Here is a 16175-nt window from a genome sequence, read left to right on the forward strand (position 1 = left end):
ATGGGGGCCACGGACTCCCATAAGACTTAAAATCGGCAACCTCAAAACCCACGGGTTCGAGGTGCGATGTCAAAATCAATTACGAGCCAAAATTCAATCCTTTGAACGCTTAAGTTAAAGGTACGATGTTGAAGGTTCAAAAAACTCAATCCTCTAAACCTATGGGTTCGAGGCGCGATGTGAGTATTAATTATGAACTTAAAATTCAAACCTTAGAACGTTCAAGTTAAAGGTGCGATGTAAAAAAGTTCAAATTGCTTGATATTATCTTTTGGACTTCCGAGTTCGAGGAGAAATATTAAAGATTAATAAAAGACTCTCAAATTCAAACCTTAGGAAAGAGGTGCGATGTGAAAAGAGTTATCTCAAAAGCCTTTGAACTTAAAAAAGTTACAAGTTAAGAGGCGCGAGATGGAGATTATAAGTTTAAAAAGTTTGAGGAAAAAGTAATAGAAGAAAGAGTCAGAGCTGGAATCAGAACTGCAATTAAATGTAGGGAAAGAAGAATTTATTAATTGGAGGACAGAGCCAAGGCTTGTACACCTTGCAGCTCCGCCCAAAGACTTACAAAAAGGAAACAACAAAAGGGAGAAGAAAATAGAGCCTCAGCTACTTCCGAGGTAGGAGGATAGCTCGCCCTGGGACCCCAGAAGGTTAACCTCCTGAGATCCATCCTGCTGGGAAGGAACCTCCTCTTACGTCATGCCGATCTCATTGGGCTCTTGGCTAGGAGCATCCTCTTCCTCTACATCGGAGTAGTCAGAGTCCAGCTCCTTGACGTACTTGTCCACCAGCGATTAGGGGCCAGGAATCCCATTAGGCCCAGAAGCCCACTTCTCAGAATATTTCTTCTTGAGATCGCTGAGATCGATATGAAGGTGGGGCATGTCGGCAGCAATGCCCTTCATCAGGAACTTGAAGCCGGCGTCGCTGAAGTCCTTGGCAAACCCATCGAAGTCTGGGTGTTGCCTGAACGACTCCTCCAGCAGAGATCCATTGGTTAGGCGCTCCTTCAGGTCTTTAAGCTCGGCTGTGAGGCGCCCTATTGAGGCATCCTTCTCCTCAAGGACTTGAGCGAGATCGTCCTTCTCCTTCAAGAGTTGGAATTTCTCCTTCTCCAGCCCCTTGGTAATCGCATGGGCTGCTCGGAGGTGGGCCTTGTGCTTCTCACCCTCCTTCTTCAGAGCTCACGAACTTGGATGCTCTCCTCAGGCAGCGGTTCAAGCACGAGGCCGAGATGCAGAACACCTGGTCCTTCACCCCGGAACTTGACGGTTCCATCCTGAACCGCATTCGTACATCGAATGTCCCACCCATCCGAGCTTCGAGGTCATCCACCAAATCAGCATGGCTCGTAGGCAGAGTCCCACAAGCCTCAGCTTCCGAGGAAGAGGAGGCCTTCTTCTTCTTTCTTCTTCTCTTCAAAGGCGACTCTCCCCTCACCTGGTTCAGGGGAGATACGTCAAGCGCCTCGGACTCTTCCCTCAGACGCTTCTCTTCAGATCGACCCCCAGATAAGTCTAGTTCGATCACAGGGGTGGGGACTGCAGAAGAAGGCCCAGAGTTACCCTGAGCCTCAGTCCGTGGCACCGTAGACGTCACCGGTTCAGTCCTCACCACGGTCTTGAGGGTGTGAGCACGACCCTTGGACTTGAGCTTCACACTTCCAGTGAATCCGCACACCATTGCTGCAAAATAAACAAGCATAAAGTTAGAGATCAAAGGAAAGATAAAATTGAAACCTAGGTCGAGCACGACTTACCGAGTTCAGAGTTCGGCCTTGAAGCTTCGATTGGTCGAACTAGAGGGTTGTAGTCAAGAAGCCCCGACTCCAAGAGAAGCTTGTCGGTGACCAAGGTTCTGATCTTCCTGCCTTTGGGGAAGTTGTCCTTGTAGTACTTGAGAGCGTCAAAGGAGGCTTGAGTGAGCTCCGGAATCGGCTTAATCGATACTGCACAAAACAAATCAAAATTTGAGTTAGAAGTGAAAATCAAGAAATTAAAAGGAAAGAAAACAAGATAGACTTCATACCTAAGTTCCCAAACCTAGTGGGAACATCAAAAAAGGCACGACCAGACTCGTCCTTTGCCAGCCACTCTCCCGAGGCAAAGAACCACTTTCCTACCCATCCCTTGATGGAGGTCGGCCCCTTGACTATGCCACCTGCGCCTTTCCTTGCGCACATGTAGTACCGACCAGGCTTCTTGGCTATCCTCTTGGCCTCAAAACACCCAAGGAGCTGATCAACACTTTAGCAGCTCGGCCTCGTCCTCATCCCGAGCTTGCAACCAAAAAAGAATGGCTAAAGCAAAAATGACACGCTACCCATTGGAGGCCACTTGAGCAGGAGCCAGTCCAGTTCGGTTTAAGAACTCCTGAGCAAAGGGATGAAGGGGAAGTCTGAGGCCATACTCAAACATCTTCAAATAAAGAGTGGCCCATCCCTCTGGACTATTGTCAGCTCTTTCCCCTTCCTCCGGAACCCTAAGGAGAATGTCATTCGGAATTTTAAACCCCCTATGAAGGGGTCCGAGATAGTGCTCGGGCATCCTAGAAGGGTACTCCAGACCCTGGCCCGAGGTGGAGGTATCACTATCCTCTCCATCATCTGAGAACCTAAAGTTCTCTATTTCTTCAAGCTCGGACTCTAACCTACGAGCTAAGACCTCCCCAGAGTCACTTGGTTTGGGGGGCGAACTACTTATGGTCTGACCCGCACTACCTATGCTATCACTAATGGTCTGACCCGCACTACCTATGCTATCAATGGTCCTCTGCAGTACGGACCCAGGATCACTCACGAACTTGGATGCTCTCCTCAGGCAGCGGTTCAAGCACGAGGCCGAGATGCAGAACACCTGGTCCTTCACCCCGGAACTTGACGGTTCCATCCTGAACCGCATTCGTACATCGAATGTCCCCCCCATCCGAGCTTCGAGGTCATCCACCAAATCAGCATGGCTCGTAGGCAGAGTCCCACAAGCCTCAGCTTCCGAGGAAGAGGAGGCCTTCTTCTTCTTTCTTCTTCTCTTCAAAGGCGACTCTCCCCTCACCTGGTTCAGGGGAGATACGTCAAGCGCCTCGGACTCTTCCCTCGGACGCTTCTCTTCAGATCGACCCCCAGATAAGTCTAGTTCGATCACAGGGGTGGGGACTGCAGAAGAAGGCCCAGAGTTACCCTGAGCCTCAGTCCGTGGCACCGTAGACGTCACCGGTTCAGTCCTCACCACGGTCTTGAGGGTGTGAGCACGACCCTTGGACTTGAGCTTCACACTTCCAGTGAATCCGCACACCATTGCTGCAAAATAAACAAGCATAAAGTTAGAGATCAAAGGAAAGATAAAATTGAAACCTAGGTCGAGCACGACTTACCGAGTTCAGAGTTCGGCCTTGAAGCTTCGATTGGTCGAACTAGAGGGTTGTAGTCAAGAAGCCCCGACTCCAAGAGAAGCTTGTCGGTGACCAAGGTTCTGATCTTCCTGCCTTTGGGGAAGTTGTCCTTGTAGTACTTGAGAGCGTCAAAGGAGGCTTGAGTGAGCTCCGGAATCGGCTTAATCGATACTGCACAAAACAAATCAAAATTTGAGTTAGAAGTGAAAATCAAGAAATTAAAAGGAAAGAAAACAAGATAGACTTCATACCTAAGTTCCCAAACCTAGTGGGAACATCAAAAAGGCACGACCAGACTCGTCCTTTGCCAGCCACTCTCCCGAGGCAAAGAACCACTTTCCTACCCATCCCTTGATGGAGGTCGGCCCCTTGACTATGCCACCTGCGCCTTTCCTTGCGCACATGTAGTACCGACCAGGCTTCTTGGCTATCCTCTTGGCCTCAAAACACCCAAGGAGCTGATCAACACTTTAGCAGCTCGGCCTCGTCCTCATCCCGAGCTTGCAACCAAAAAAGAATGGCTAAAGCAAAAATGACACGCCACCCATTGGAGGCCACTTGAGCAGGAGCCAGTCCAGTTCGGTTTAAGAACTCCTGAGCAAAGGGATGAAGGGGAAGTCTGAGGCCATACTCAAACATCTTCAAATAAAGAGTGGCCCATCCCTCTGGACTATTGTCAGCTCTTTCCCCTTCCTCCGGAACCCTAAGGAGAATGTCATTCGGAATTTTAAACCCCCTACGAAGGGGTCCGAGATAGTGCTCGGGCATCCTAGAAGGGTACTCCAGACCCTGGCCCGAGGTGGAGGTATCACTATCCTCTCCATCATCTGAGAACCTAAAGTTCTCTATTTCTTCAAGCTCGGACTCTAACCTACGAGCTAAGACCTCCCTAGAGTCACTTGGTTTGGGGGGCGAACTACTTATGGTCTGACCCGCACTACCTATGCTATCACTACTGGAGGGGGAAGACAAGAAAACTATCATGTTTGAAAGAAGAGTAAAAGCAAGGAAAAGCGACTGACCTACAGAAAGGGTTCGAGCTGGTTTCAGATCGAACTCCAGAAATTCAGGAAACGTAAGGTTTGACCTGATGTTTCGGGACTATTTATAGCTGATCGGAAAAACCTTTGCGCCGTACACGTGTAATCAACGAGCGGCTGGGATCTTCTCGAAATACGCAACGGCGGAACACTTGAGTGCTCCGACAACCTGGCAGGTCGAAACGTCTTCCGCAACGGTCATATTCCCTCTACAAATGAAAAGTCGCCACGTGTCCAAAATAAAATTCGAATGAACTTCTCTGTCAGGTCGAGATCGAACCTAACAGAGAGGGGGCCAATGTTTGGTGGTAAATGTACCCGAGACACGTGGAGGACCCTTATTAGTATTTGAAGAAACCAAATAAGGATTGTTTAGGTCCACCTCGGCCCCGCCGAGGTGGCCGGGTTCGCCCGTTATAAAAGACTAAGTATGGGCACCAAGGTTCGACCTGACTAGGGTCCGACCTACTCGGAACCCGACAGGTCCGATATGAGGAAAAGACACATAACCGCCGGTCGTGTGTACTGTCGGATCCATTACCTATAAATAGAGGAGTTCATTTCACGCTCAGGTATCGAATCTCACCTCGAACTAAATAAGGAGTCCGATCTATACTGACTTGAGCGTCGGAGTGCTTACCCTCTTGTGCAGGTCCACTCTAGTGTTCAGGTCGGAACCGGAGACCGGGTTCGAGCTCGAATCGTGAAGAACCGTTGTGCAAATTCTTGCATAAACAGAGTAGAAAGGAATTTGTTAAGAAGAGGCTCATGTAATCGTTGGTTTCGACGCTAAACAAATATACTACTTTTGACAACGACCACTTAAGCATTAGAGTGTTCGTTTATCTTGTGCAGCTCATTCTCTAACGTATGGCGTGTTAGCTATTCCATCTGTTCGACCTTGACTAGGTCAGACTTCATCCTGTTTTTCGCATAAACATACTTGATTCAATGCCTGCTACCATACCTGAAGGAAGATAAAAGGGAACTACAAGATAAGCACAGCGTTGGAGGCTCGTTTGTAGGCGTTGGAGCACTGTGGGCATTGAGCATATGTTTGCTGGGTTCGTACAATCTTTATATTTTAATTCTTCGGTTAAGTATTTACTTTCCCCTTGGCAATTTATTTTCTTATAAATGTTAGTTAAAAGTTGTAACGTGCAAGGTGTTTAACCAATGTATTTCATAATTTTAAATGAGTATCTCTAGTAATTCATTATAGCAAAAATGATTATCATGGTCCTGCTACAAAAAAGAAAGAAATAAATATAAGAAAAAATGAAAAAAAATCGGCTCTAGAATATCTCTCACTCTCGGTATTGTTTTCTCTTGCTCTCTCTCTCTCGTTCTCTTTGAAATCTCTCTCTCTCAAATATTTCTCTCACTTTCAGTATCATTCTTTGTGATGCATATCCATCGCTTGGTGTTAACAAACTAGCTCTCGGTAAACTTATTATCATCAATGTATCGGTAAGCAGACTAAACTTAAACGTTCCCATCATTGCTCTCGATTCAATTTTGGATATACTAGTCACTCGAACTAGTGAAGAATAAATAACTCAATTGAAGTAAGAACAATTCAATCGACCTAGAACCAACAATATTTATTTAAAATCATGAGAAATCGAACACATGCGAAATCGATGAGGAAAGAAATACCGAAAAAAATACGAAACGGGAAGGAACTCAGGAGGAACAAAAATAACCCGAAAACGATAATCAGCCGGAAGATACTCACCGTGAAGAGCGAACGAGGACGGCAAATCGAACAAAAAACTGAAAACATTAATATTACATAAGAGAATCGGAGATAAACTAAGCGAGGAGGAAATATGAATCAGATAGAGAGCACACCAAAAAAAAGGAGAGAACTGAAATTATTAACAAGTCAGTTGGAGGGACAAAGAAAATCATTTGGATTATGCGGTAATGTTACCATAAGATTAGAAAACTTGGTATTGAAAGAGGAGTAGAAATCAAATATGCCTTAAAAAAGGCTACCAAGCCCAAAAAGCCCTCAAAAAGCCCTTCCATGCGGTTTTCCCTTAAATAAGTGGAAGTGCCCAGTTTGGATTGAATTAAGATTTTAATAACCGTCCGGTTCGGTTCGTAGATTCAGAAAAACAGTTTCGACTCAAGAGCCCTATTTCAGATTTAAGGTTTTCGTTACTCCAATCAGAAAGCTCTTGCCTCTAACACTCATCTCTCTCACTGCCTCACCCGCCGTTCGACGTCCTATTGTCGGCCGTCGCCTCTCACGTTCTGAGCTTCCATCTCTCTCACGGTACTTATTTGTTTCAGTTTTTCGTTGAATTAATTCCAAAAGAATGTGCTGTGATTGTTTAGAATCACTTAGAGGCAAAAGATAGCTGTATTGATTTGCTGTCATGGCTTGATTTTGCCTGCTCGACTATCGGACTGAGAACCCCAATTTATTTGTTTTATGATTTTCCAAGTGGTATTAGGGCTCTTGCTGCCTTTTATTTTGTGACTATTTCAGAGAGCAACAATGTAATTACCGGGGCTAATTTCCTTGCTCTTATCTCTCTGTTTTTTTTTTTGGTCATGCCTGACTTGTGATTATTTCAGAAATGGAAGTTGTGGTTGAAGCGGATCAGGAACTTACCCAGCCTCACCATGATGTGAAGCTTTTCAATCGTTGGACCTTTGATGATGTCCAGGTTACAATTTTATTTTTTAATGCACCGTTAGTTTTAACTGATTTGTATGGATCCCATGATTATTTTTATTCAACTTTGGATGCTATTCTGCGTTTCAATTATTTGGCGTTTCTCTGAAGTTTGTTTTGTGTTCTTCCTACCATAGCTTGGTTTTTTGATTTAGGACCTTTGCTATTATAGATTTCAATGTTCCCATCATACACCGTTTGGTCTAAAACGTTGCAACTTGTTTGTGTGATAAATTATGAAATACCTGAGTTTTGGAGCTCAAACCTTTGTATTGTAGTGTCCTTCGATGTATGATGGCAAATTTACAATGATAAGATATGTCTTTTTTTTTTTTTTGGTATTAGTTCCTGTTTTCCCTTTTATTTAGTGTTTGTGTTCTGTTTCTTGTAATTTAGAAGAAAAAGCAATTATTGGGTTGAATCCGTCTACCCTTCTTATTTTACTTAAGTTATGATCAGAAAGTGTCGCATAGTGTCACAGTGAGAAGATTTTCTTTTTCTTTCTCACTTATTGAAATCGCTAATTACGGTGTGGTCGAATGGTGGTTGCTTTGTACCATTTGGTTTGAACTTGGCCTGTTCAGCAATAACTTGCGACCATGTACATTTTCTGACCGTCCCTTGGGTGTGATGTGATGATTCAGGTTAATGACATCTCTCTGGTGGATTACGTTGGAGTTGCACCTGCCAAGCATGCAACTTATGTTCCACACACGGCTGGTCGATACTCTGTGAAGCGTTTCAGGAAAGCCCAATGCCCAATTGTGGAGAGACTTACAAACTCACTTATGATGCACGGTAGAAACAATGGGAAGAAACTAATGGCAGTGAGGATTATCAAGCATGCAATGGAGATTATTCATCTACTAACTGATCTTAATCCAATTCAAGTTATCGTTGATGCTGTTGTTAACAGGTATACTTGTTCCATCCACTGAGTTCCTTCAATGAAATGTTATATTTATGTTACACCATGGTTTATTTAACATACTTGTTGCAATTTGGCAGTGGACCCCGTGAAGACGCAACCAGAATTGGTTCAGCTGGTGTTGTTAGGCGTCAAGCTGTGGATATTTCCCCATTGCGACGTGTAAATCAGGCAATATACCTTCTTACAACTGGTGCTCGTGAGGCTGCTTTCAGAAACATCAAAACAATCGCAGAATGTTTAGCTGACGAACTCATCAATGCTGCAAAGGGCTCATCGAACAGGTAAATTTCTCTGTCTTACTAATGTCTCATCCATCCTCGCCCAGTATGTCAATGAGTTTTTCTGCATTTGCAGTTATGCCATCAAGAAAAAGGATGAGATTGAGAGAGTTGCAAAGGCCAATCGTTAAGGATAGTTGGGAAAAAGAGAGAATAGGGAGCTCCCAGTACAACAGGAGTTGATTTTTGTTGTTCTTTCCCAAGTTTTTACGAACATGGTTGTTGTCGATGTTTGGTTTTGTCATTTTAGTTGTGAGAATTCATCCAACGCTTGATTAAGGATTAAGAGTTTTGATATGGATATTACTTTATATTTACTATTGAGTAAATTGCAAAAATGTAACCTTGCATTTGTAGACTTGTTTGTGGTTATCTCTACTGTAGTTTCTCTTTTGGATTACAAATCTCATGTTAGTACATTGCATATTTTCTTAAAAAAAAAATTATATGTACAGATGTTTTTTTTTCTTCTTAAAAAAAATACTGGGGGATTAAATCGAGATGTTGTGATTGTTGCTGCTGTAATTGACCGAATGTTAGTTTTTTTAACTTTTTGCCTAAATGTCAATTTTTACATTGAACTTGGCAATGCACATCTTTTTTTATCCTAAATTTTCAATTTATCACCTTGAATTACACTCTTGTAACTTGAGCTTTAATAAGTGTGGCAATATTCTAATAAGTGTTTTCATATATATTTAATGAAATATAAAATACTGATCGATAGGAAATTGATATGATTTGTCAATTTGAAAAGAAAAAATTGAAATTAAAAAAAGAGAAGGTGCACTGCACTAAGCTAACTTTCATTTTTTGGTTGAAATTTGTGAATCTTGGCAGGGTACAATAGTTGATCATGCTTTGCATAATTTTGTGCAAAACTTATATTTTGAGATTTCTCTCTTTTTTTTTTTTTATTAAAAAACACACAACCCACTATGGTCGCTTTGACAAAAAAGGTATAATGGGATTCAAAAGTTTGTGAAAATTACTAATTAGTACATTACCAACTACCAACTTGATTTAACATTTAAACACAAAAAAAGAAGATAGAGATAGAGTTGTTATAATGGAGCTTAACCATCATATATATATAGATTACTTCAAATCAGAATACAAACATTTTTACCCTTCTTGGTCATCTTTTGCCCACGAAGACTATTTTTGTTCTTGAAGATGATGGAGGAGAAGGGGTAAAATAGTGTGCTCTTATTTATTTTCCGAGTCGAATATCGCGATATGATATGCTCAAAACCCTTCCTTCAATTCCTGCCGTTTATCTAGATTAGACTTTAATTTTAGCTTATACACATTCAATTACTTCTCAAATAACTCGAAATGCAAAAGTTCCTTTACAAATTCCTTATGATGAATAATATTTAGTCCAAATTGTATTCGTTTCATAATTTATTCCATCTCCAAATCCAAATAGGTTTTTGGTATATTTTTTCATATTACAAATTGTAAAGAATCAAATTCAAATCAGCTATTATTTTTTGAGTTTTATTTGAAAGTATGTATTATGTTAGTATAAAAATCTATAGTATATATAAAATGTGGGATGAGGTGAAACTTTTTTTCTCATATTGGCCCTTCATTTTTTTTACCATTTTCAATATAAGTGTGAAGGTAAATTAGTCATTTTACATTATATTACATGATGCTAATTAGCAGATAAATGGTTCATCCCATAACTTATCAATTCTCTCTTCCCTTCAAAATCCTTAAATTAAAGGTTTAATTTAGGGATAATTTAAGATTTTATTTATTGTTTTTGTTTCTTTAAATAAAAACAAATCAAAGATGAATTTATATGGATTAATTGAAATTAAAAAAAAAATAAACTAACCATGATGCCTTCGGCCTCTCCCTCTCACCCTCTTATCATTTTCTCTCTCTTTTCTTTCCAAATCCTTAAATTAAGTGTTTAATTTAAGGATAAATCTTATTGTTTTAGTTTCTTTGAATAAAAAAAAAATCAAAGATGAATTTGTATGGATTAATTGAAATTTTAAAAAAGGTGATCTCAGTGCCTTGCAATGCTCTCTCTTTCCCCTCAAAAACCTTAGGTTTAATTTAGGGATAATTAAGAGTTATTTCATTGACTGTTTGGTTTCTTTAAATTAAAGAAATTAAAATTAATTTGTACGGATACCTTTAAGAGAATTGAATTGAGAGCCAAAGTGATTAACAACTCAATATAGACAAGCAAGGGAGATTAAAAGGTAGAAATTGAGATCCAAAACAAGAGAGACAAAGTTGTTCGAGGGGGAAGCTTATTAAAACTATTATGTGGAAATTTAGTGCAAATGCGAAGACCTGACATTACATATAAACGAGTGAACCATATCAATACGTGAGTGAAGACAAACCAAGTTTTGAGTGGCGACCTACGCATTGACGCTAATAGAGAGAGAGAAAACCAAGAAAGCTGAGAGAGATGGAGGAGAGAGAAAGAAAAAAAAGGTTGGTGAGGAGAGGGGAGAGAGAGGAAATATTAATTTTTTATTTTTTTCTTTGAATTCAAGGCCAAAGGCTTTTGAATGTATCAATCCCACGAAATCCTACCATTTTGATCTTGACCGATTGTGAAGTGAAAATACAAAAAAGCTTATGATTTAAATTCAATAACAAATAACAAAAAAAAATCACTTAAAAAGATTCTTTGAAAACCAACCGAATTATCAGAAATAAGAACGTGACTAGGTTTAAATCAACTCATTTATCATTTTTGTCTAAAAAAAACTCATTTATCATTTTAAATTTGTATTCTTTTAACATTTTACTTTAAATTAAATTTTAAATAAATCTCTTGAAATTTCACAGGCACGTGTGGTTAACTAGCAATAATAAAATATGATATGATTGCATAGGTTGAATCAAACTCTTATTTTAAATCCAAAGATGATTTGATAACTCGATAAAATAATGTTTACCAACCCACTTATATAATTAATTTGTAGAACAATCAACCAAAAAGAAAAAAGAGAGACTGTAATTTATAATTAAAGTTTAAAACATGTTGATGCAAGTAGCAGTAATGAGATTGGTAAACACGTTATGAGGTTGAGGATGCACCATATCCTATCCTGTCTTTCTTCTTCTTCTTCACTGTTAGCTTTTAGATGAGCAATCTTTGGTTTTTGAAACTCAGATCTCTTCCTCTTTCTAAATTCCTCTATTTCAGAAAGTAATTGTTGATTCCTGGCTTCCACAACCGCGGCCTTCAAATTATCGGACACTCCCATCATCAAATTCTCGATTTTCTTAAATTTAACCAATAAATCTCTGAGGCTATCATGAGTAATCTTCAATTTGTCCCTCTCAGCACACAGAATCCGCAACTCCTCATTCCCTTTTTCAAGCTTTGCATCAAGTTCCTTAATTGTAAATTTCAGTAATCCAATCTTGGCTTCCGCTTCGCTTTTTTATATCTTTGGGTCTGCAAAAAGGTATGGATCCCGTTTCTGTCCAAATCGAGCCCGAAAATCTCTTGCCACGCAACAATCAGCTGCTTCTTTTCCTTGAAATCCTCCTTGGCCTGAATCACGGCGCCGACTAGCTCTATCAATCTCTCTAATCTCTCGTCCATGGGGGGGGGCGTTGGATTGTTCTTGTGCCTCAATCCACTCCTGCTTTCTTTCCTCCTCATCGTCAATCGCCTCCTTTGCTTTCATTTTTAAACGATATTTACAGTTCCAAAAATTAGGATTTTCGAGAAGAAGGGCTGCCAGAGAATCTTCTTAGAATTCTGAGGAAATTTTGAGTGAAGAGAAGAGGATGAAAATTAGGAATTTATTCCTGTTTTCTTAATTACTCCTATTAGGATTAGGAAAAGGAATTGTTTTTTTTTTTAATTGTATTGCACCTCAATTTGATTTGGAATCTGCCATTACCTAATAATATACTAGTATTTCGAAAAGCAAGCATAGGTAAATGCCTGTTTGTTTTAGGAGTAGATTTGTCTAAAATAAAACCTGAAGATTCTAAAATAATTGTCAATGGCAATAAAATTATCACGGTATTTTCCCTTTATAATTCAAGCAGAAATTAGGAAGCCCATGAATATTACCCACTAGCTACGGCCCATTTCGAAAAGCCCATACAATTTTGGTGGAAAAGGTCCAATGGGTCTTTTCCTTCTCAGAACTCAGGTGTAACGAACCGAGAGAAGAGGCAGAAAAATCAAAATGGGAAGGTCTCCAAGAAGGAGCGGCGCCACCGGCACCGGCGGAGAAGATCAACTTCACGCCGCCGCCAGAAACGGCGACCTGAGTTCCGTCATTTCGATTTTGGCCTCCAACCCTTCGTCTGTCAACTCCAGAGATAAGCACTCCCGAACGCCGTATCCTTCATCTTCTATTTCCTCCTCTTAATTCTTATTTCGACCCTCAATTTTTTTAGGAATTTGTTGATTCATCGTGCAGTATTTATGTTCCGCAAATCCCTTCTGCAATACTCAATTGGGTGGGTTGTGTTCAATTATAAGATTGTTCTGATCAGTTTTGAGTTCAATTAAGTTGAAGTTGAATAGATTAGGTTGGCTTAAGAAGCTTGAATCACCCGAACCAGTCTAAGTAAATTAACTACGAAAATAATTCAATATATATGCCTATTTATCATTCACCAATTACTCTTTTTAGGTTGTTTGTTCTTCAACAATTTTGGGGAAATAGCTGGTTTAAATGTTTAGAATGTTATTCTTCATAATATAGAAGTTGATATTGAACTGTTATTTTAGAGCCATTTCTCTTGCATTTTTTCTGTTTGGGTAATTCTTTTTCTTGCTTGAAATCAATAATTTTGATGAATCTGGAGTTGTGGGTGCAGTAAAGCTGATTAAGGACCATTCATTTTTATCTTTGAAGGATAGAAACTAATATAAAAATATATATAAAAAAATCGTGTTGCTTCATTCCTCTTTGTTCTAAAATTATTCTTAAAAGTTCTTCTTTGCCAAGCCTACCACGGGCTTGGTAAGAACTAAGAAGAGTCTTATAAATTTCAGGCTGATAGTTCAGTATACTGGTTCTCCCAGGGTGATAATAATATTCTCTATTTGATAGTTTATCCAAAAAAAAAAAAATATTAAAAAAAAAAGCAGGTCATGACATTTTTTCTATAAATTAGAAAACTAGGAATTACATGCCTGCTTGCAAACTAACAAGCAGAAATCTTGGAATTAGTTCTGAATGGTCCTAACTGCTACTCAGGACACCTTTTATTGACTAGTCACAAAATAAATGAAGGATATTTTGCACCAATCTACCACTCTCTTAGCACAACAAGATGTTGTGCTGTGTAACTTAGAAGTTCTTTGAAAAACATCCTTCTTACCTTGTATTTAGTTTACCGATTTGTAGCTAACTACGAGCATTTTGTAACAACACGAGAGTATTTTTGTGAGCATTGATTCTTCTTAATCATATTGCTTTTTGGCCAGGTTTGTGCATTTTATTACTGAGATTTTTTACCTGCTTCATTTTGTGGCAAGGTTCGGATATTTTGATGATTGAATTGCTAATTTAGAGCATTTCTAATATAGCTTTTCAAAGGTGTCATTTTGAGTGTTTTTAGTTCTTCGCTGGGATTCCAGTAATATCATAATAGACATTGATCAATCGTCCCGTCCAACGTCTTTTACAATTTCAGTTTCTGGTTGTAAAGTCTTCTTTACCTTTGCTGTAAACTTCATCTTAATATATGATGCTGGAGTCTTGACAGGTTCTTAAGTTGCTCTTATCGTTCCAATCTCCTGATTTCTGCTGGCTTGACTGACTAGCTCTCACTTTTGTTTTGTAATTTTATTTCCAATACACAGATTGTAGCATCCTAGCATTTTGATTGCGTTTCCTTGACTCTACCAAACTTTGAAATATAGACTGCACTTAGCAGCATGGGCTGGACAAGCAGAGGTTTTGAATTATCTATGCAAGAACAAGGCTGAAGTTGGTGCTGCCGCCATGGACGATATGGCTGCGATACATTTTGCATCTCAGAAGGGACATTTAGAAGTAGTTCATACTTTGATCTCGTGCGGTGGATCTGTAAAAGCTTCCACTCGAAAGGGTATGACCCCTCTACACTATGCTGTACAAGGTTCCCATCTGGAGCTTGTTAAGTATTTGGCAAAGAAAGGTGCCAGTTTGAGTGCTAAAACCAAGGCAGGGCAAACCCCTCTTGATTTGGCTAGCAATGAAGACATTGGCTCGTTCTTGAAGGAACACGAAAACTCGTCTAAAGATAAAGCAAAAGCTGGGACAATTCATTCACAGCCAACATTGTTGGGAGAAGACGAGACACCCGCTGCAAAGGCGAGTGAAGCTGAAAATGAAGAACATTTGGAAGATCGGAGGGCCGAGCAGTCAAAAAGGAAGAGTGACGAGGCTGTTGGTGAGGGAGCCTTATTAGAACCAAAGAAGGCCAAAGTTGCTCTCGTCCATCTTCTGACATCGGATGACACACAAGAGGATGATGAAAACTCATAAGAGTGGTGTCAAGTGGTTGGTCTGTATAACCCGAATCGTTGTAATAACATTAAGACACCTTAGGCGTCCTTCCTTGTAATATCAATTTAACGATTTGAGCAATAGATCTTTAAAAGGAACAAACCTTTCTTTCAGTCACTCTAATGGATATCATCTCTTTAACTCCTCTGTCTGGTGATAAAGTTTTAGCAACGTAAGTTACAAAACTCATACTTCAAATCCAACATAAGGTTTTTTTGAGATTAAGATACTGTTGTCAATGATAAATCCAAAAAAAAAAAAAAACATAGCAACTCAAATCTATTAAGAATTATAGATATTTTTCAGCTGTCACGAGGAAAATGTCTGAATTCATTTTTTATTAGAATATTGTTGTTTGAAAAATTCTCTCTTTTGAAGAGATGTTTTAAATGATGTAGCCTTCAAAAGACAATTTACCAACTTTTAATCAAATTATTGGTACGATGATTCTCCAAGTTACTATGTCATTTCATATCTATTTAGGATTAGAGATAACCCAATTTTTCGCAAACTAAGTGTTTGCAGTAGAGGTCAACAAGCTAGCATGGACCTTATGGACTTACCTGAGTTCTAATGGTAAAGAATTGATTAATCAAACTCTTTAATTTACCAGTTTTACCATTAACTCAAGGCGACTCATGTTCAATTTTACCATAAATCCAAGGGTTCATGACACTCATCTATTCACAAAATGATTCGTACTCCTAGTTGAGTGAAATTATCGTTTACCTTAGTCTTATCTTTTGCTCCTCAAGTCTCACTTAGGGATGTTTAAAAAAACCAACAACCCGAACAATATGTACATGTATATGTATGTATATTTTTTCTCCTCTCAAAGATTTCATCCCCCTCTTCATTTCTCAACTCTCTCATCTCAGATCTCACATCACCATCATCTATCACGATTTCTGATGGGAAAAAAATATAGATCGATTAATCTTCCTGTAAGTTCTTCAAACAGGAACTATTTGATTTTTCTTTCCACAGGATAAAAGTAGATAAGTAAGTAACAATAAAAAAGGAATAAAAGATAGAGATAGAAAAACTTAACACCACAGGAATTATACTAGTTCACTCAAATCTTGGGACTACGTCCAGTCTTCTATAAAAAAAAAAAAAACAAGTTCTATTGTAGTTGGAAATATTACAATAGAGGTATCAGTCAAGATATCACTATACAATGATTATCTTGCTTCTAAGTACCCTAACAATGGCTACCTAGGATTACACAATTGAAAACACTCTCGCTAATCCCACGGGATACACACTTCTTTTCACACACTACCCACAACCACTCAAGTATCTTTTATTTGGATTCTGTACAAAATAAAACCTTGA

General features: G+C 39.5%; 2 protein-coding genes across 3 annotated transcripts; both read left to right on the top strand.

Moving 5' to 3' along the window:
- The first annotated feature begins 6555 nt into the window (after positions 1–6555).
- LOC111024592 (small ribosomal subunit protein uS7) lies at positions 6556–8684 on the top strand. Its single transcript, XM_022302303.2, has 5 exons — positions 6556–6714; positions 7020–7111; positions 7764–8035; positions 8128–8331; positions 8405–8684. Exons 2-5 carry the CDS (start codon positions 7022–7024, stop codon positions 8457–8459), a joined length of 621 nt encoding a protein of 206 aa, XP_022157995.1. The 5' UTR covers positions 6556–6714; positions 7020–7021; the 3' UTR covers positions 8460–8684.
- Positions 8685–12245: 3561 nt separating this feature from the next.
- LOC111024588 (Ankyrin repeat family protein) lies at positions 12246–14978 on the top strand. 2 transcript variants are annotated; one of them, XM_022302302.2, is made up of 2 exons: positions 12246–12673; positions 14210–14978. In XM_022302302.2, exons 1-2 carry the CDS (start codon positions 12519–12521, stop codon positions 14814–14816), a joined length of 762 nt encoding a protein of 253 aa, XP_022157994.1. In that variant the 5' UTR covers positions 12246–12518; the 3' UTR covers positions 14817–14978. The 2 variants fall into 2 exon arrangements, with proteins under 2 accessions (XP_022157994.1, XP_087980674.1); XM_088124548.1 differs by having other exon boundaries at positions 12665–12795.
- The last annotated feature ends 1197 nt before the right edge of the window (positions 14979–16175 follow it).

The sequence above is a fragment of the Momordica charantia genome (genome assembly GCF_013281855.1).
Source record: "Momordica charantia cultivar OHB3-1 chromosome 5 unlocalized genomic scaffold, Mcharantia_2.0 BLBB01000005.1, whole genome shotgun sequence".
NCBI classification, from domain to species: Eukaryota; Viridiplantae; Streptophyta; class Magnoliopsida; order Cucurbitales; family Cucurbitaceae; genus Momordica; species Momordica charantia.